The sequence below is a fragment of the Macaca mulatta genome, chromosome 1, assembly GCF_049350105.2.
Source record: "Macaca mulatta isolate MMU2019108-1 chromosome 1, T2T-MMU8v2.0, whole genome shotgun sequence".
In the NCBI taxonomy this organism is placed as follows: Eukaryota; Metazoa; Chordata; class Mammalia; order Primates; family Cercopithecidae; genus Macaca; species Macaca mulatta.
In genome coordinates this window covers 218,111,838-218,132,200 of record NC_133406.1, presented here as the reverse complement: position 1 = coordinate 218,132,200, position 20,363 = coordinate 218,111,838, and the positions used below count along the sequence as shown (strand labels likewise).

General features: G+C 50.2%; 1 protein-coding gene across 6 annotated transcripts in view; it reads left to right on the top strand.

The window, feature by feature from the left end:
• EPHB2 (EPH receptor B2) overlaps window positions 1-20,363 on the top strand; it is a 206,064-nt gene that overhangs the window by 171,488 nt on the left and 14,213 nt on the right. For 2 of the 6 annotated variants that reach the window (XM_077970544.1, XM_077970553.1), the window contains exons 6-9: window positions 1,546-1,670; window positions 12,196-12,358; window positions 14,794-14,902; window positions 15,725-15,789. In XM_077970544.1, coding sequence (XP_077826670.1) covers window positions 1,546-1,670; window positions 12,196-12,358; window positions 14,794-14,902; window positions 15,725-15,789 — 462 coding nt within the window. Of the gene's footprint in view, window positions 1-1,545; window positions 1,671-12,195; window positions 12,359-14,793; window positions 14,903-15,721; window positions 15,790-20,363 lie in introns of all 6 variants that reach the window. The other 4 variants (XM_077970555.1, XM_077970547.1, XM_077970568.1 and 1 more) reach the window with 3 other exon arrangements.

Here is a 20,363-nt window from a genome sequence, read left to right as displayed (position 1 = left end):
TTGCTTCGTGTGAGAAGGAGGCAAAAGACAGCAGGCCGGATGCATTATGAAATAAGGACTCAAGTATGGGCTGTGTGCCATAGACCTACCTCGGCAGCTCACACCTCCTCTCTTGACCTCAGTTTCCACAACTGCAAAATAAGGGAATTGGGCCAGGCATGGTGGCTCACGCCTATAATCCCAGCACTTTGAGAGGCTGATGCAGGAGGGGATCACTTGAGCCCAGGAGTTCGAGACCAACCTGGGCAACGTGGCAAAACCCTGTCTCTACAAAAAATACAAAAATTAACGCCAGGCTCTGTGTCTCACGCCTGCAACCCCAGCACTCTGGGAGACCAAGGCAGGCAGATCACCTGAGGTCAGGAGTTTGAGACCAGCCTGGCCAACATGGTGAAACTCTGTCTCTACTAAAAATACAAAAATTAACCAGGTGTGGTGGTGCACACCTGTAATTCCAGCTACTCAGGAGGCTGAGGTAGGAGAATCGCTTGAACCCAGGAGGCAGAGGTTGCAGTGAGCCAAGATCACGAAACTGCACTCTAGCCAGGGTGACAGAGCAAGACTCCATCTCAAAAAAAAAAAAAAAAAAAAATTAGCCAGGTATGGTGGCACACACCTGTGGTCCCAGCTACCTGGGAAGCTGAGGTAGGAGGATCACTTGAGCCCAGGAAGTTGAGGCTACAATGAGCTGTGTTCATGCCACTGCACTCCAGCCTGGGTAACAGAGTCTCAAAAAATAACGATCATAAAATCAAATGAGGGAATTGTACTAAGGTATTTCTTCTTGCCACTCTTTGAGACAGAGTTTCGCTCTTGTCGCCCAGGCTAGAGTGCAATGGTGCAATCTCAGCTCAGCAACCTCTGAGGCTCAAGCGATTCTCCTGCCTCAGCCTCCGAAGTAGCTGGGATTACAAGCATGCACCACCATGCCTGCCTAATTTTGTATTTTTAGTAGAAACAGGGTTTCACCATGTTGGCAAGGCTGGTCTTGAACTCCTGACCTCAGGTGATCTGCCTGCCTCAGCCTCCCAAAGTGCTGGGATTACAGGCGTGAGCCACTGCACCCGGCCGTGTACTAAGCATTTCTAAGTACATGTATTTCTAAGCATCCTTCTAGCACTGCACACAGCCTCCCTGACTACTTGTCTCTTCATCTAACCACCTCTGTGAGTGCACTTGCAGCACTGATGGGAGGAATGGGGAGACTGATAGATTTGTTGAGATGAAATTCACATGACATACAATTAACTGTTTCTATCTCTACTGTCTCTCGACTTGATGTGGCCGGAGCTTCCCCAGGGCTGGTGAAGTCTTCAGTGTCTATGACCTGAAGGTGCCCGATGAGAGCTCAGCAGCGGCACCCATAGCCCTGCATGAGCCCCTCTGCACCCTGTCGGCTCCCCCAGACTGGCTGTGTGGCCTCAGCCAGATGCCCTTCCCTCTCTGATCCCACAGTTCCCCCCATGTCTGAGCACCTCTGAGGGTGGGCCAGAAGCTGCACCTTCTCATGCCTCCCTGACCCCTGACCTCTGGCCTCTCTTCCAGCTCCGTCGGCCGTGTCCATCATGCATCAGGTGAGCCGCACCGTGGACAGCATTACCCTGTCGTGGTCCCAGCCAGACCAGCCCAATGGCGTGATTCTGGACTATGAGCTGCAGTACTATGAGAAGGTACCTATGGGCGGGCTTGGTGCTCTCCCCATCACCCACCTCCCTGAGGGCCCCTGTCCCAGGCTGAGGCCTGGGGGTTCTGCCCCTCCGCAAGATGAGATGCGTTGGTGCAGGAGAAAGAGCACTGGCCTTGGAGACAGGCTGCCTGGCTCCCAACCCGGCTGCACTCCTCCCCACTGAGACCTCGGGCAGGTGCCTTGACCTCTCTGGGTCTCACTTTTCTAGTCTGGAGGATCCGCCCAGCAATCTCAATAAAATGCAACAGTCACATCCCTTTCCCCACCACGACCCTTTCATCTTGACCTCAGTGGCTTGATGTTGTGAAAAACTGGGTTTCCAAAAAGCTGCACTTATGAAGTGACAATTAGTCACTCACCTCTTCTTCGACAGAGATTTGAAACTGCTCGAGGGCGCTTCGGCCTGCCCCGCTCTGATTCCTGCTAAAACACCCACTTTCATTCGCCTGTATGCCCTTTGCATGGGGAGAGGTGATTTCACTTCGAGCTTTTCAATCAGACCTTAATTACTCCCTTCGGGGACCCAAGGTGGAAGCTCCTGGGATGGTAGAAGGAGCACTGGACTAGGAGTGAGAAGCCATAGGTTCAAATCCCAGCTCCATCCTTCACCAGCTGTGTGACCTTGGGCAGGCGTCTTTCTCCCTCTGAACCTCAGTTTCCACCTGTGTCGAGTGTGGGTGAGACCCCTTGTGGGAAGCTATGCAGGTCATGAAGAAAGGGCAGCATGGTACCTGGCCCTCAGCACAGGCCACGCATGTCCCTGGCCTTCCTCCTCTGCCCTGCCTGCTGCACAGTGGATGATGGTGACAGGATAGGAGGCCAGGTGGATGTGGGGCCTGCACAATATGGGGGCCGGGAAGTAGACAGCACGATTGCCCGCCCACATGGCTGGATATCAGAGGCCCCCAGAAGCCTCTCCTATGAATGATGATTTCTCTTACCTGCTCCAGGAGGCAACAAACAGCCACAGAGGCTGCAAGGGCCCCTGGGAAAGGCATCGCAGGGCTTCCATTCAGACTAAGACATCAATGACTGATAGGGAGGCCTCTCATTGAGGGCAAGTCCAAGGGTAACTGCAAATGGATAGAAGGGCTCTCCCTGAAGGCTGACAGGAAGAGTACAGACAGTTGCAGCCAGTTCTGCTGGAGCCCGGCTTTCTAGGGCCCAGCCTGGCCTTTGCACTGTCTTAACTGCTGGATCAGCTAACCAGGGTGGTCTCCGGGGCCTTTCAAACACTTACCCTGCCTTCACCGGCCGCCTTACCATTGCTTGAGCGTGTGTTCATCCTGTCCCCTAGGCAGTGCATTCCAAGAGGTCAGGGGTTACATCTCCATTCACCACCTTCTCCCCGGCACCCAGGCCCCAGGCCTGGCACCAGGGAGACACTTGATCAATATCAGTTGAATGAACAAGTGAATGAATCCCTTCCCTTGTGCCCTGGCCCCCAAACACCTCCTGGGACTTCATGCCTGCCATCCCCTCACCCACCTACCTCGCTGCCCACCCTTTTCCCTCATCCTCCCTTCATCTCTGCCTGTTGGAATCTTCAGGGTCCCTCCCAAATGTCACCTCTGCCACAAGCGAACATGGACTCTGCCCCTCTCTTACAGCACCGCATGTGGGTGGAGGGTGCTCCTGTCTCCCGCAGGGGGCCGTGGACACTGAGGGAATGAATCGTGTGAATGAATGAGAGACGTGAGTGATGGAGCCTGTGAATCAAAGAGGGAACTGGCTGGGCACCGTGGCTCATGCCTGTAATCCCAGCACTTTGGGAGGCCGAGGCGGACGGATCACCTGAGGTCAGGAGTTCGAGACCAGCCTGGCCAACATAGTAAAAGCCCATCTCTACTAAAAATACAAAAATTATCTGGGCGTGGTGTCGCACGCCTGTAATCCCAGCACTTTGGGAGGCTGAGGTGGCTGGATCACGGGGTCAGGAGTTCGAGACCAGCCTGACCAACATGGTGAAACCCCGTCTCTACTGAAAATACAAAAATTAGCTGGGCATGGTGGCGCATGCCTGTAATCCCAGCTACTCAGGAGGCTGAGGCAGGAGAATCACTTGAACCCAGGAGATGGAGGTTGCAGTGAGCTGAGATCATGCCACTGCACTCCAGCCTGGGTGACACAGTGAGATACTGTCTCAAAAAAAAAAAAAAAAAAAAGAGGGACCTAGTGGGTGGCTGGATATGGATGAGTAGATATATGGATGAATTTTTTTTGTCTAAACTGCTCCTATCCCTACATTTTCCACCTGGCCAGCTCTGACTCAACCTTCTAGATCTTAGCCTAACATCACCTCCACAGAGAAGCCCTCCATCACTGCCCAGATGCCATCCAATGCCCCATTTCATCTTCTCCTTGTACCTTGCCCTTCTGCATAGCGTTTATCACAATTACCATTTTTAAGTGTTATTGAGTAATTAGGTATTTACTACTTCTACATTGAGTTAGATAGTAAGTTCCTTGAGGGTGGAGATCTTGCCATGATCTCTGCTGTGTCCCCAGCGCCTGGCACACAGTAGGTACTCAAGAGCTGTTTTTTGGATGATTCAGGAAGTGGCCACACGAGGGCCTGAGCTGTAGGTGGTGTGAGGAAGCAGCCCCACCCCTCGCTGGGCCCTGGAGGGCCTCTAGGCAGGAGCCAGCGTCTCTGCTCCCCGCAGCAGGAATAGCTTAGCAACTCAGAACCCAAAAAGGCCAAAAAAAAAAAAACCTAATTAAGAAGCTTTGTGATTAAATGAAACTGAAAGTGTTTGCCCCCAAAGACAGCAACGGAAATGAGGAATCCCAGCGCGGGTCCTGCCTACGACCCATTTCCTACCACAGCGGGCAGGCCTGGGGAGGCTGCTGGAGGTGTGAACCGGGAGGCAGCTCTGCCCTACTTTCTGCCGCTGCCCGAGCATCCCCAGGTCCCTGCTGAGGGTGGCAGGACCTGCAGGCTCTGCAGCAGCCAAGGTTACCACCTGCTCACATTTCATGAGCACTTGCTATGTGCTAAGCGCGTCACCTCTAGCGTCTCATTTATCCTCACCACAGGGCTCTTCACCCCATTGGATGGAAGGGGAAACTGAGGCACGGAGTTCCATAACTTACCCAAGAGGATCCAGCAAGGATTTTGACCTATGGTCTCACTCTTTACTTGGCTGTCCTGCCTCCCAGATTTTTTTCCCCAGGGATGCTTCTGGGATGACCTTTAAGAGGTAGACAGGACCAGCCCCTGCCACGGAGACTGTTAGGCATAAATGGTGAGGCGGGCCAAGCAGTGAGAGGCTGAAGGCACAACAGCCTGAAGTACACCTGTGATGAGACATGGCCCTACTTCTTTCAGTCCCTACCCCAGGGCCTGGGGTACAGAGAGGGACAGCTTGGCATCTGCCAGTGAGGAGATGGACACTGGTTCACTCAACTTTCAGTCTCACCAGTTTTGGGTTAGGCACTAAGCTGGGTACCAGGAATTCTGAGGGTGACCAGGTGACTCGGAGGCCTCAGGGACTTCACAGTCCAGGGAAAAAGAGTCAGACACTGAGAGCCATGAGACAAGGTGTGACACTAGCCACAGAAGGGTCAGGAAAGGTCCCAGGGGGGCACCAATAGGGGCCCACAGTCCTGGCATGAGTGAGGGAAAGCCTTCATTCAGTGACACTTGGGCTGAGTCTTGAAAGATGCTAGGAGTTCACCAGACAAACTCGCAGGTGGGAACACAGTCATTCTAGGCATTGGGAATCGCAGGTGCAAAGGCCCTGGGGCAGGGATGTGAGGGCTGTGTTCAGGAAACAGACAAGGCAAGTGTGGCAGAAGCGGGAGCATCAGGCGAGGAGGTTGGGAGGGAGGCTAGGCTAAATGTCATGGGCCTTCCAGCCTTGGGAGTCTGGATTCAATTTAAAGTATGATGGGATGGCTCTGGAATGATGCAGTCTGACTCAGATTTCTTTAAAGATCCCTGTAGCTTGCTGTGTGGAGAATGGATTCCAGGGAGACAGAGAGACCCAGGGAGCACCTGTACAGGGCTCCCAGGGGACGCCAAGTGAGAAATGATGGTAGGTAGCTGGGGGAGTTGGCAGCAGAGATGGCAAATGCCAGCAAAGTCTATACACACACACACACACACACACACATATATACACACACACACATATATATATACATATATATCTATATTTTGTTTTGTTTTGTTTTGTTTTTTAGATGGAGTTTTATACTTGTCACCCAGGCTGGAGTGCAATGGTGCGATCTCAGCTCACCACAACCTCCGCCTCCCAGGTTCAAGCGATTCTCTTGCCTCAGCTTCCCAAGTAGCTGCGATTATAGGCATAAGCCACCATGCCCGGCTTATTTTGTATTTTAAGTAGAGACGAGGTTTCTCCATGTTGGTCAGGCTGGTCTCAAACTCCCAACCTCAAGTGATCCGCCCGCCTTGGCCACCCAAAGTGCTCAGATTACAGGCGTGAGCCACTGCGCCCAACCAGCAAAGTCTGTATTTTAAAGCCTGGAGGACCCGGGAAATGTGAAGGGTGACTCCTAAGAGATGGAGGTGCCTTTTCCTGGGGCAGATGCGGGTTTGTGATTTGTAGGTGTGGTGCTTACTGGGGCAAAGGGGTTGGAGTTTAGGGAGGGTAGAGAACAGCAGCCAGGAGAGTGTGCAGAGGAAGAACCAGAAGATAGGATCTGGGAGAATGCCAGGGTTTAGGGAGGGGAAGAAAGCAGAGTTGATGAAAATATTAGAGGAGGTGCTGGCAGAGGGGTAGGAGCAGAACCAGGAGCCATATCTATCCCTGACCTCTCAGACAAGGCTGTGATATGCCAGCCATCACCACCAGGGAGGGACAGCTAGGCTGCAGGTGGTGAGATTTATTCCAGCAAGTCCGCAGCCGGCTTACCTAACACGGGAATCCTCCTTGTGTCTGCTATTAGATTCTTTCCTGAATACTCCAATCTTCCTAGGAAGGGAAGTCAGATACTAAGCCCTGCAGGCCCGTGCCGCCCCCACCTCCACCTCTTCCCCACTCTTTTCCTTCTTCAGAAATGGCTTTCTTAGAGCGGATTCTCCATTTGGCCTTTCCCCAGCCCCACTGGAATTTCCCAGCCTGCCCGGAGCCCAGAGCTGACAACTGCGTTGCTAGATGGCTTGTGGAGGCCACTGATGAATGGCGGTGGCCTTGTGCAGACCCAGGCCTGGCTGCTTCCATCAGTTCCAGCGCCCCAGGGGAGGTGGCCTCATTTGGCAGCTACGCCAAAACACACAGGTTCAGGATCCCCCTAGTCCCTCAAGAACTCAAGGAGAAGAGCCGTTCATGAGGCCACCTGTGGTCAATGGACCTTGTAGCCCACATCGATTTTAGGATTTATTTAACAGAAAGTGAAGAGGAAGGACATTCCAGGCAGAAAGAGCAAAGGTTGGGGGATGGGGGGCGAACTATGAAAGTTCAGGCCATATTCAGGTTGTTGCCCAGTACCTGGAGTAGGATCTACCTGGAGAGGTTCGTCCACTCATTCATTCACTTTTGCCTTCATCCATCCATTTAACAAACATGGGTAAGGGCTTACTCTATAATGGTTTTTTTTTTTGTTTGCTTGTTTTTTGGGTTTTGTTTGTTTGTTTGTTTTGCTTGTTTGTTTTTGTTTTTTTGAGACAACAGAGTTTCATTCTTGTTGCCCAGTCTGGAATGCCATGACGCGATCTCAGCTCACTGCAACCTCCGCCTCCTGGGTTCAAGTGATACTCCTGCCTCAGTCTCCCAAGTAGCTGGGGTTACAGGCATGTGTCACCACGCTCAGCTAATTTTTTGTATTTTTAGTAGAGACGGTGTTTCACCATGTTGGTCAGGCTGGTCTCAAACTCTTGACCTCAGGTGATCCAGCCGCCTCAGCCTCCCAAAGTGCTGGGATTACAGGTGTGAACCACTGCGCCCGGCCTCTGTAATGGTTTTGATGATAACAGTGATGATGGGAGCCAACATTTATTAAGTCTTTTTATGTGCTAGAGACTGTGCTAAGAAGCTTTACCTATATTTTCCTTTTAAATCTCCACAACCACCTCTTGTGGTAACTACTGGCATTAACCCACTTTAGAAATTAGAAAACCGAGGCCTGGAAGGCTTAAGACATGCACTCAATGCCTCAGTGGCCCTAAGCTTCCAGGTAAGTGCTCAGACTAAGGAGTAGCGGATTTCATACTGAATTTCTTCCCATCACCCCTTGGTGCTTAATCACTGTTCAGATAAAGGTACCCCAGGGAGAGGAGAGACTGAAGGGAATTAGCATCTCTAGGGCATCTCCAATGTGCCAGGCACTACCTGATCAAATTTTATCTTCACAACAGCCCTGAAAGGTTGGCATTTATTGTTCCTTTTATTTGGAATAGAAAACAGGGACTCAGGGAAGTGAAGGGTCTTTCCTAAGGTCACGGTGCAATTAAGTGAAAAAACAAGGATATGAAGCAGCTTCCAGCTGGGTACAGTGACTGACGCCTGTAATCCCAGCACTTTGGGAGGCTGAGACGGGTGGGTCACTTGAGTCCAGGAGCTCCAGACCAGCCTGGGTAACATGATGAAACCCTGTCTCTACCAAAATTACAAAACTTAGCCGGATATGATGGTGTGTGCCTGTAGTCCTAGCTACTAGGGAGGCTGAGGTGGGAGGATCGCTTGTGTATGGGAAGTCCAGGCTGCAATGAGCCATAATCGCGCCACTGCACTCCAGCCTGAGTCACAGAGCAAGACCCTGTCTCAAAAAAAAAAAAAAAAAAAAAAATATATATATATATATATATATATAGAGAGAGAGAGAGAGAGAGAGAGAGAAATTTAAAAAGGAACAGCTTCTAATCCCTTGCCCAGCTTTAAAGAAGGGAGCTGCTCAGGATGGTTCCTCGCTCTCCTGAGGCACCTATGGAACCCACAGCCATCTCCCATCTCCCTCACATAATCAGGACTTAAAACCTCCAGCGTCACTAAGTGGGCACCCACCCAGTTTACAGAATCTAACCCGTTTTCAAGTCTGAGCAACGCCCATGTCGTACAGTGGCACTTAGTGTTCATGTCTGGTACTGCATCCCAGGTTTTGTAGATTTTTGAATACCAATTTAATGTTCATTCATTATGTCAATAATTAGTGAACACTTGCTGTGTGGCAAGCCTGGGGAGTCCAGAGATGAGCAAGACATGGTCCCTGGCCTCAGGAAATCCACATCCTTAAAGAAGATGGAGAAGTATATTAGGACAATAGGTGGGAGAGGAGACAATTGAGACCTGCAACCCCTGGCTGGGACATCTGGGAAGTCTCCCCAGCAGAGGTGGCACTTGCGTTGAGTCTAGACCAATGAGTAGGGCACTGCAAGACAAGTGAGGAAAGGGTATTTCAGACAGGAGCAACAGTGCTTGCAAAAACTCAGCGTGTCCGTGGAAGATAGACTTGCTAGATAAAATACAAGACACATGATTACATTTGAATTTTTTAAAAATAAATGTTTTAGTACAAATGTGTCCCAAATATTGCATGGGGCATACTTACACGAAAACGTATTTGTTGTTCATCTGAAATTTAAATTTGACTGAGCAGCATCCTATATTTGTGTTTGCTAAATCTGGCAGCTCTACCAAGGAAGGGGGAAAGAGTTAGGGGTAGCAGGAACCTAGGAAACATTAGGGATGTCACAGGAGAGACTGGAAAATGGCGGGTCATGAAGGGTCTGGAATGCCAGGCTAAGGAGTCAGCCTTCACCCTGTGGGCACTGGAGAAGGACTTTGTGTGAGGGACCCTGGGCTTGGTACAGGGGAACAAAAACAAGCCCTCCCTCGTGGGCTCATAGTCAAGGGGGCGAGAGGAGCCTCAGCCCAAAGTTGAGGGGGCGTAGCAGAAACCCCCTCCTGTGGCACCCACAGAAAGTGCTCTGGGACTCAGAGAAGGAAGAGGTACATGTGGCTGGGACGTCAAGGAGGCTTCCTGGAGGAGGAGGCAGATGATCTGGCTCAGCAAAAGAAACCCTCTCTGCTTCTGCCCCACCAAGCTATCCCTGCCATCCCCTGTTATGGGGGTGGTAGAGACACATCTTCAGGTCCGCCCCCTTCATATCCCCTATATCCCAAGCTTTTTCTCACCTCCTTTCCTCTGAACCTGCTGCCCCTTCTGCCAGGCATGCACATCTTCGCCTGGGTGGTTCCTGTTTGTTCTTTGAGATCCCATTCCAGTGCCCCCCACTCATGAAGGAGCTTTCCTGACTTCACCTGGTAGCCCCTGATATGGTTTGGCTGTATCCCCACCCACATCTCATCTTGAATTGTAGTTCCCATAATCCCCACCTGTTGTGGGAGGGACCTGGTAGGAGGTAATTGAATCATGGGGGCAGTTACCCCCATGCTGTTCTCATGATAGTGAGTGAGTTCTCACAAAATTGGATGGTTTTATAAGGGGCGTTTCCCCCTTTGCTTGGCACTCCTCTCTCCTGCCACCATGTGAAGAAGTACATGTTTGCTTCTTCTTCTGCCATGGTTGTAAGTTTCCTGAGGCCTCCCCAGACATAAGGAACTGTGGGTCAATTAAACCTCTTTCCTTTATAAATTACCTAGTTTTGGGTATGTCCTTATAGCAGCATGAGAAGGGACTAACGCAGCCCCCATCCTAGACCAGGTCACATGCCCCACAGCATGTGCTTACCCTATCAGTGTGAGCCTGTTATGCCTATTGATTCATTTTGTCCTCTGAACAAACTCTGAGGTAGCTACTGTTACTATCCCCCTTTTACAGATGAAGATACAGAGAAGTTAAGGAACTTGCCCAAGGTCACAGAGGTAATATAGAGTGGAGCCAGGATTTGAACCCAAGAAGTCTGGCTCCAGCTTGTGATCTTAACCTCCATGCTATAAAGCCTGTAATAACGTTGCACACACTGAATCTCCATTGTTTTGGGAAGGTTTTCAAGGGCTCCATGCACTCCATGATGTGTATGTGACTGGCATGTACAACTAGGTGTGCCTTCTTCTGGATAAGGGTTCACAGATTTTCATCACAAAAAAAATTTCTCAGAGAGCTTCATGATCTTCAAAGGGTTGGGATTCTCACACTGCTCGCTTTTCCAGACTGAGCTCTCCAAGGCCAGGACCTGTGCCTTAGCCCCCTTTAGAAACCCAGTACCAGCCTAGTGCAAAGAGGATATTTGGGGAAGTTTTGCCAGGTGGCTGGCAGATGCCTAAACGAGCATCATCTGTATCCGACCCAACCACATCTCCACTCCCACTGCAGTAGCTGGATCTTTGTCCTGTGCTAGACTCCTTGGATCACCCTGGGTAGCACTCAGGAAGCCAGAATTGATGTTTTTCATCTCTCAAAGGAGAAGACACTAGGTTTGGGGTATCCAAAGGCATGGACATTAGAGGTGGCTCCATGCAAGACTCTGGTTTCATTTGTTGTTGTTGTTGTTGTTGTTGTTGTTGTATTTTTTTTTTTTTTTAGATAGGATTTTGCTGTGTTGCCCAGGCTGGAGTGCAGTGGCACAATCATGGCTCACTGTGGCCTTGACCTCCCAAGCTCAAGTGATCCTTTAACCTCAGCCTCCCAAGTAGCTGGGTCCACAAGCATGTATCTCCACGCCCAGCTAATTTTTTTTTTTAGAGAAAGGGTCTTGGTATATTGCCCAGACTGGTCTCAAACCACTGGGCTCAAGTGATCCTCCCACAACGGTCTCCAGAGTTCTGGATTACAGGTGTGAGCCACCGATCCAGCCTGGTTTTGAATCTCAAAGGAACTATGAACTGATAGTGACCCTGAACATCATTTTCCCTTCTGGACCTTAGTTCTTGACTCACCCAAGTGTGCTGAGGCTGAACAAGGGCCCTTACACTTAACTCATCAAGGCATAGGACAGGGAAGGGGATGCAGAAGTGAATGAGGTGGGCCCTCTCCCTTCGATCTCCAATAACTCACAGTATAGTCCTCAGGGTCTGCACATAGGAACCACTGAATACGTGTGTATTAGTCAGCTTTTCCTGAGATAACACTGCAAAACAAACAATCCCAAAAATCTAACACCTTACACCAAGTGGCTATTTTTCTTGGCCATGGGTTTATGTCTGTGGGTCAATAGGGGTGACCCTGTTTCATCCTAAGAGCTGGGTCATGGTCTTCTCCTGTTTCTCATTCTGCAGCCAGTGGTTGCCCAGTGCAAGCTCCTCTCATGGCAGAAACACAAGAGACCAAGACAAATCAGCAGGGATCTGTAAAGCCTCTGTTTGTATCATGTCCACTAGAATGTTCCAGTGGCCAACACAAGTCATGTGGACAAATTCAACATCCATAAGACAGAGACATGTACTCTGCCTACTTTTGTGAGCAGTGTTGAAAAGTAACATGGCAAAAGGCATAATTCTATTACAGGGAGGGGATGAAGAATTGGAAACCATAGATGTTTATCCAATGGCCAGAACTGCCCCCAGTGTGGCAGGAGCAGGCAGTGGGCTCTGGGCCCACTGTGAGCCACAACCTCACTAATTTTCTTCTCTGTTCCTCGGCAGGAGCTCAGTGAGTACAACGCCACAGCCATAAAAAGCCCCACCAACACGGTCACCGTGCAGGGCCTCAAAGCCGGCGCCATCTATGTCTTCCAGGTGCGGGCACGCACCGTGGCAGGCTACGGGCGCTACAGCGGCAAGATGTACTTCCAGACCATGACAGAAGGTGAGCAGAGTCCAGTGGGCAAGAGGAGGGCACAGACTCCACAAACAGAACAAACTCAAGGGTCACCATTCCCATGAAGCACCTTTGTGCAAATTAGAAAAGGCACTCCCTTCCAGATGTCAGCCCTCCTCCCTCCTTCCTAATTTCGAACCTTTGTGCACAACCATATATAAAAGCCCTGTTTGTGTTCCCATTGTGTCAGCCAGGCCACTTTCTTTCCCAGGACTCTGAGGAGCTCAGCCCTAACTTCCAGAGCCACTCTGAGCAAGTCACGCATTCCTTGGTCCAATTTTTTCTCATCTATAAAATGAAAGCATCACATTCAATCTGAGAGAGTAAGCATATTTTATCCATACACAACTCCAGTGACTTGCAATTGGACTGAGAAGGATTCTGAAGCTGCATCTGAGTTCAGCAGGAAGAAGTTCTGGGATAGATTAGTACTGTCTGCCCCAGGCAAGGGAGTGAGAGATCTAGCCTGTGTGCTACGTTTCCCACTCTGGAACTACGTGGTTTCTAAGCACCATTCCTGCTCTAATAATCTTTAGAAGCAGCACAGTTTAAAGACTGTCGCCTCTGAAACCAAAGAAATGAGGATTCCATTTCTGATTTAGCCCTAACTGTAGGTGCCTAAACAAGTCACCTTACCTCTCCAACCCTCAGCTTTCTCATTCATAAGTGGGGGTGATAACAATGATCTCATTATCACCATCATTATCAAACTAGTGTAAGAATGAGAGACCTAGCACAGGATTGGCACTAGGTCCCAGGCATATCATCACTCACCAGATGGTAGGTAAGTCATAGTTTGTCATTGCTGTGAGTCTGGGATCCGTTTCACCAGTCAGCTAAACTCCAGGGTGGCTCTATCTGACCAGATTCCACCATCCTTTCTTAGTATCTGCTCTAACCACTAGGCGTGCCTTGGCCTTTGCCTGGTTGAACATTTCAGAGGCTCCTGGACTCTTAAATTCTTGCCTTATCACAAAAATCCTCCCTATGGCTCTACCATCTCTTCCAGCACTCACCTCCTCTGTAATCTTTCTGTTCCTCGTGGCAGCTTTTTTCCCTTCTTTAAGCCCTTTTCCATGTTGGGTGAGTGTCACTGACTGGGAACTGAGAGACTGTCCCAAGATTCTTTTATTAATTCAACAAATGTGGCTGGGGCCCTGCCACTTACCAGGCCAAGTGTGGGCACTAAGGTCCCAGAGCGTGTCCCTGATCTCAACAAGTTCCTGTTCTGGTCAGTGAGACAGATGAGAAGTAAAAATAGCTAGGTGTGATGGCTCACATCTGTAATCTCAGCATTATGGGAGGCCGAGGCAGGCGGATCACCTGAGGTCAGGAGGTTCGAGACCAGCCTGGCCAATATGGTGAAACGTTATCTCTACTACAACTACAAAATCAGCCATGAGTGATGGCAGGCACCTGTAGTCCCAGCTACTCGGGAGACTGAGACAGGAGAATGGCTTGAACCTGGGAAGCAGAGGTTGCAGTGAGCCGAGATCGTGCCATTACACTCCAGCCTAGTGACAAGAGTGAAACTCACACTCCAAAAAAAAAAAAAGAGAGAAGTAAAAATAATAAAATGTAAATCAATGATAGTGTTAATGGCATTGAATGGTTTCCAAGAGCCAGGCTAATGCCAAGTGTATCTTCTGCGTTCTCCCATTTCAACTCCCACCCTTGGGTCAAGCAGACCTGGGTTCAAATGCCTGGCCGGAGTGCTACTTTCTTTGTGACCTCAGGCACATCATGACCTCACTAAGCCCAGTTTCCTCCTCTGTAAAATGGGGTAATCATAAGACTGTTCCGAGATACGTAACATACTTAGCACAGTGAGTGACACATAAAACACTCAGGGATAAGAATAGTTAATATTGATTGAATGCTTGCTTGTGTGCCAAGTGTTGTTCTAAGTGCTTTGCCCAACAATCCTGAGATGGGAACTATTATTCTCCCCATTTTACAGATAAGGCAACTGAGGCACAAAGAGGTAAGTCACTTTGCCTTATCACACAGTCACTTTGCCTTATCACACAGTCACTTTGCCTTACTATCACATAGTTAGTAAGTGGCACCATTGGGATTCAAACCCAGGGAGTCTGGCTCCAGAGTCTGTGCTTTTAACTGCCTGTGTGTGTGTGTGTCAGCTGTTATTATTGCTGATTTTCACATCAACATTGAGATGTAGGAATTATGCCCATTTTATGGATGAGAAGTTGAGGATTGGAGCAGTTCATGGACTTGTCCAGGGTTACCTGTGAGTCAGTGACAGCCCCTTTTCTGCATGGGCATGTGACAGGTGCTCTGTCAGGGGCAGGAACAGAGCCTAGGGATCCCAGGAGACCCAACAGCATGGCAGGGGTTAGGGGACAGGGGTATTAAGACTCCCACAGCCAGGCTGAGAATGCCCTACCATGCTTTCTCCCCAGCCGAGTACCAGACAAGCATCCAGGAGAAGTTACCCCTCATCATCGGCTCCTCAGCCGCTGGCCTGGTCTTCCTCATCGCTGTGGTTGTCATCGCCATCGTGTGTAACAGGTGGGTGGGGCCTCCAGGCTTGGCTGGGCCTGGCTGTCCCAGATGGCTTCTCTCCGTCTATTCAGTCATTCCTCTACAGTGCTGGTGAACTGAGGAGGCCTTCTTACAATTGCAGGGAGAGATGTGGGTAGGAAGTGGAAGTCTTCAAGTGGCCTCCTGCTACCTAAGCAGCCACCATGTGCAATCCATCCCTTTGGGATAGGCATCGTCCCTGACAAGCCCACTATTGAAGGGGGTGGCACATTGAGACACTAATGCAATGGGCAAGAAAGACTGCAGGCTGCTAGGAGTTTAGTGGTTGGTGGAAGGGGTGTACAGATTGTCCTGCTTTCTGCATGAGTTCAGGCCCTCTGGCTGAGGTGCTGGAAAGATGGGGAGGACTTAGGAGGAGGAGCGGGGAGGGACCTCCCAAGTGGCTAGGACGGCACAAGCAAAGGCAAGAGGGTGGGGCCAGTTCCTTGACTTCTGCTGGGTATAATGCAAACAAAGAGTCTCTTTAAAGAGTTCCCCATTTCAGAATAGACTGGACCATAAGTTCAGGTGGACAGAAGCCCCTGGGGTTTCTGGGGCCAGATGCCGTGGCTGGAAGATGACTTCTTTCTGAAGGGGGCTTGGCTGGAGGGGGAGCTGGGGAAAACGTGAACCTGGACTTGAGGTGGGAGGAGTGGGAAGGGACAAGTGGGGCCAGAAGGGACAGGCAGGGAGCCCTCTGGCAGGGGTGTGGCTTCTAGGGTCTGCCCACCCTCTCCCTATCACCTACTGTGGCTCCCAGCTCCCTGGGCGCCTCCAGGTGGCTCCAGCCCTTTGCTCTTGTTCCAGAAGACGGGGGTTTGAGCGTGCCGACTCGGAGTACACGGACAAGCTGCAGCACTACACCAGTGGCCACAGTATGTACACACCCCAGCAGGCTGGAACCCTTGGGCCCTTTACTGTCGGTTCCCCAGTGACCTCTTAAGCCATCTTGGACCTCCTACTGCCGTGCTGCATGGTTGCACTAAGCTCACTCTCACCTCTAGGCCTTTGCAAGTGCGGTTCCCTCTGCCTCAAACGCTGTTCCCTCTGCCTCAAGCGCTCTCCCCATCTCCCTTTACCCATGTAGCTCTTACTCATCCCTCAGGCCTCACCATACACAGACTCCTCCGAGCAGCCTTCCCTGACCCCACTCCATCCTGGGTTCAGGAGCCGCATCTGTGCTTGCAGGCTGCATTGAGCTGGCTGTTTCTTATCTCATGACCATGATAGTGGGGGCCGCTGGAGACCTGGAATTGTGTCTGACATTTACCATGTCTCCCCAGCACCAGTGCGGTGCCCAGCACATAGTAGACACTAGACATATTTGCAGAATAAATAAATGAATCAAATTGAATGAATGAGTTGATGAGGACTCCGGGCTCTGACCCAGGAGGTGAGAAAAGCAGCAGGAGCCCCTTCCTTCTCCTCTTCCTCTCAGTCTGTGGCTCTAGACCCCTGTTCTTCCCCAGTGGCTCCTCCGGTGGCCTCTTCCCCTTACCCAGTGCCCTCATTTCTCCCACCATCCCATCCTCCATTGGGCCAGGGCTGGGGATGTATGTGCCACACACACACAGGTGTCCCCTCCTGAAGGGCCAGAGAGAAAAGTAGATCAAAGATTCCTCTCTCCGCTTGACCTGGGCAAAACCAGTTATCAGAGAGTTGGGGGGTGTGAGAAGCTTAGTCCTTACTTCAGATCATTCAGCAAAAAGGAGTTCTAAATGGGTCCAACATTCATTCTCAAACTGTACTCAGTGGGATGCCCTGGGGTTCCTCAGGTGGCTGCCTCTGGGTACAGAGGCCCATCATCATATCCCTGCCCTTGTCACACATCTGTCGTGGGCCAACTACATATGCCAGGCACTGTTCTAGGTGCTGGGGATCCCCGAGTAACCAAACCGAATATCCTGGCCTTTGAAAAACTTATATTCTAGTGGGAAGGATGGGGAATAAAAAAATACATGTCATAAGGTCAGGCACAGTAGCTCACTCCTGTAATCCCAGCACTTTGGGAGGCTGAGGCAGGCAGATGACTTGAGGCCGGGAGTTTGAGACCAGCCTGGCCAACATGGAGAAACCCTGTCTCTACTAAAAATGCTAAATTTAGCCAGGCATGGTGGTGTGTGCCTGTAATCCCAGCTACTCAGGAGGCTGAGGCAGGTAAATTGATTGAACCCGGGAGGCAGAGACTGCAGTGAGCAGAGCTTGTGCCACTGCACTCCAGCCTGGGTGACAAAGCAAAACTCTGTCTCAAAAAAAAAAAAAATAAAAATAAATAAATAAATAAAAACATGTTATAAGGCTAGGCACAGTGGCTCACACCTGTAATCCCACCACTTTGGGATGCCAAGGCAGGTGGATCGCTTGAACACAGGAGTTCAAGACCAGCCTGGGAAACATGATGAAAGCCTGTCTCTACCAAAAATGTACAAAAATTAGTTGGGTGTGGTTGTGTGTGCCTGTAGTCCCAGCTACTTGGGAGGTTGAGGTGGGAGAATAGCATAAGCCCAGGAGGCGGAGGTTGCAGTGAGCCGAGGTTGCAGTGAGCTGAGGTCTGACCACTACAGTCCAGCCTGGGTGACAGAATGAGACACTGTCTCAAAAAAAAAAAAAAAGAAAGAAAGAAGAAAAGAAAAATACATGTCATGAATGCAAAGCGTATGGTATATTTGAAGATGCAGGTGCTATAGGAAAAAGACAAAGTGGAACAGGTAATGGACCAAAAGTTGTGGGGATCAGGGTGGCATTTTTAAATAGGACAGCTTGGGTTGGCCTCACTGACAGGGTTTTATTTGCACAAAGATACAAAGGAGCTGGGGGAGTGAGCTACTCAGAGGTATCTGAGGGAAAAGCATTCCAGGAAGAGAGAACAGCCAATGCAGAAGTCCTGAGGCTGGAGCTTCCTGGCAGGTTTCAGAAACAGCAGAGGCCGGTGTGACTGGAGCAGAGCAAAGAGAGGAATGGAAGCTTTGAGGGAGTCCAACATGCAGATTCTCATCAGGCTCAGCAAAGCCTTGGCTTTTCCTTGAGTGAAATGGGGAGCTGCTGGAAGGTTCTGAGCAGAGGGCTGACATTCTCCAAGTTACAGCCTTGGTGGGACTTCTCTGGCTGCTCTCTGGAGAATGGACCGAAGGCGCTGATGCAGGGAGACCAGTGTGGTGGCTGTTGGAAGAATCCAGGGAAGATATGATGGTGGCCAGACCAAGTGGCAGGGAGAAGGTAGTGGGAAGTGGTTGGATTCCGACATATTTCAAAAGCAGAGCCACTAGATTTGCTGCAGGATTGGATGTGGGTATGTAAGCATGAGCAGAGTCTAGGAGTTCCAGGTACAAAGCCTCTGGGTAAGACATAATTTGAAGTAAAAGTTCCTGGGCTTAAAAATAGTTTGGGGCTGGCCAGGCATGGTGGCTCACGCTTGTAGTCCCAAGCTACTCAGGAGGCTGAGGTGAGAGGATTGTACAAGGAGGTCAAGGCTGCAGTGAACCGTGATCTTACCACTGCACTCCAGCCTGGGTGACAGAGTGAGACCCTGTCTCAAGAAAAAATTTAAAAATGAAAAATAAGGCTGGGTGCAGTAGCTCACGCCTATAATCCCAGCACTTTGGGAGGCCAAGGCGGGTGGATCACCTGAGGTCAGGAATTCAAGACCAGCCTGGCCAACATGGTGAAACCCCGTCTCTACTAAAAATACAAAAATTAGCTGGGTGTGGTGGTGCATACCTATAATCCCAACTACTCAGGAGGCTGAGGCAGGAGAATCGTTTGAACCCAGGAGGCGGAGGTTGCAGTGAGCCGAGATCGCACCACTGCACCCCAGCCTGGGTGACAGAACAAGACCCTGTTTCAAAAAAAAAAAAAAAAGATTCGATTTCCAAATAAGATTACACAGAAGTACCGGGGCTAGGACTCTAAGGTATCTTTGGCTGGGTGCAGTGGCTCACGCCTGTAATCCCAGCACTTTGGGAGGCCAAGCTGGGTGAATCACCTGAAGTCAAAAGTTCAAGACCAGCCTGGCCAACATGCTGAAACCCATCTCTATTAAAAATACAAAAATTAGGCCGGGCGCAGTGGCTCAAGCCTGTAATCCCAGCACTTTGGGAGGCCGAGACGGGCGGATCACGAGGTCAGGAGATCGAGACCATCCTGGCTAACCTGGTGAAACCCCGTCTCTACTAAAAAAATACAAAAAACTAGCCAAGCGAGGTAGCAGGCGCCTGTAGTCCCAGCTACGCAGGAGGCTGAGGCAGGAGAATGGCGTAAACCCGGGAGGTGGAGCTTGCAGTGAGCTGAGATCCGGCCACTGCACTCCAGCCTGGGCAACAGAGCAAGACTCTGTCTCAAAAAAAATAAAAATACAAAAATTAGTGGGGCATGGTGGTGGGTGCCTATAGTCCCAGCTACTCAGGAGGCTGAAGCAGGACAATTACTTGAACCTGGGAGGTGAAGATTGCAGTGAGCCTGGGGAACAGAGCAAGACTCCTTCTCAAACAAAAAAAAAAAAAGAAAAAGATTATAAATTATGTCATCACCTCTTATTGCCCCAAGTAATGAAACCATGATCACAGATGTGGCTAGACGTACTGCGTGCATTCTGTGTGCCAAGAATTGTTTCAAGGCTTTACATGTACTTATTCATTTGATCCTTATAGTGTCTCACTTTGAATATGGGGAAACTGAGGCACAGAGGTTGTACAGCTGCCAGGGAAGGAGCAGGGGTATGAACTCCAGCTGTCTGGCTGCAGAGCTGGCATCCTGTGCTGGCTCCATTCTACTGAGCTGGAATGGGATAGGCTCCCATGCTCTGTCTCCTGGAGCCACTGGGGAGCATTGCTATGTGGTGTGTGAGTCAGTAATAGGGAAACAGGTGAGGTCTATTTTTAAAATAGACCCCAGGGTTTGTTGCTAGATCAGCACATTTAAGGCCTAAGATGCCCCGCCCTCCATCCTAAGCTCTAACGTTAGATCTGAGCAGAACTTTGTTCTGTTCAAAGCACTGCCAGCCCTGTGATCCCATATACATCCAGCCACCCTGCGTGGTCAGGACAGAGGAGGAAGCTGAGGCCCAGAGATCCATGTGACTGGCCTGTAATCACCCACATGGCCACACGGTTTCCATCATCCAGCAGGTGCTGAGTGAGTACCAAGGTCTGTGATGCCTGGATGTGGAGCCGGAGGGACTGATCTGGCTTCTCATCCCTACTCTGCCACTGGCCAGCTGGGTGACCTCGGGAAAGCCATCAAACCTCTCTGAGCCTTGACATCTTTATATGGGAAGTAGCAAGAACGATACTTTTGTCATGGAATTGTGAGGATTCAATGAATTAAGGGACGTTAAAGTGCTTTGGAGTAATATTTAATAATAGCCAGCTCTTCTTTGCAACAGTTTACAATTATTCAGCACTTTCCTTGATGCTCTCGTTTAATCCTTGCAACCCCATTAGGAGGTAGGTAT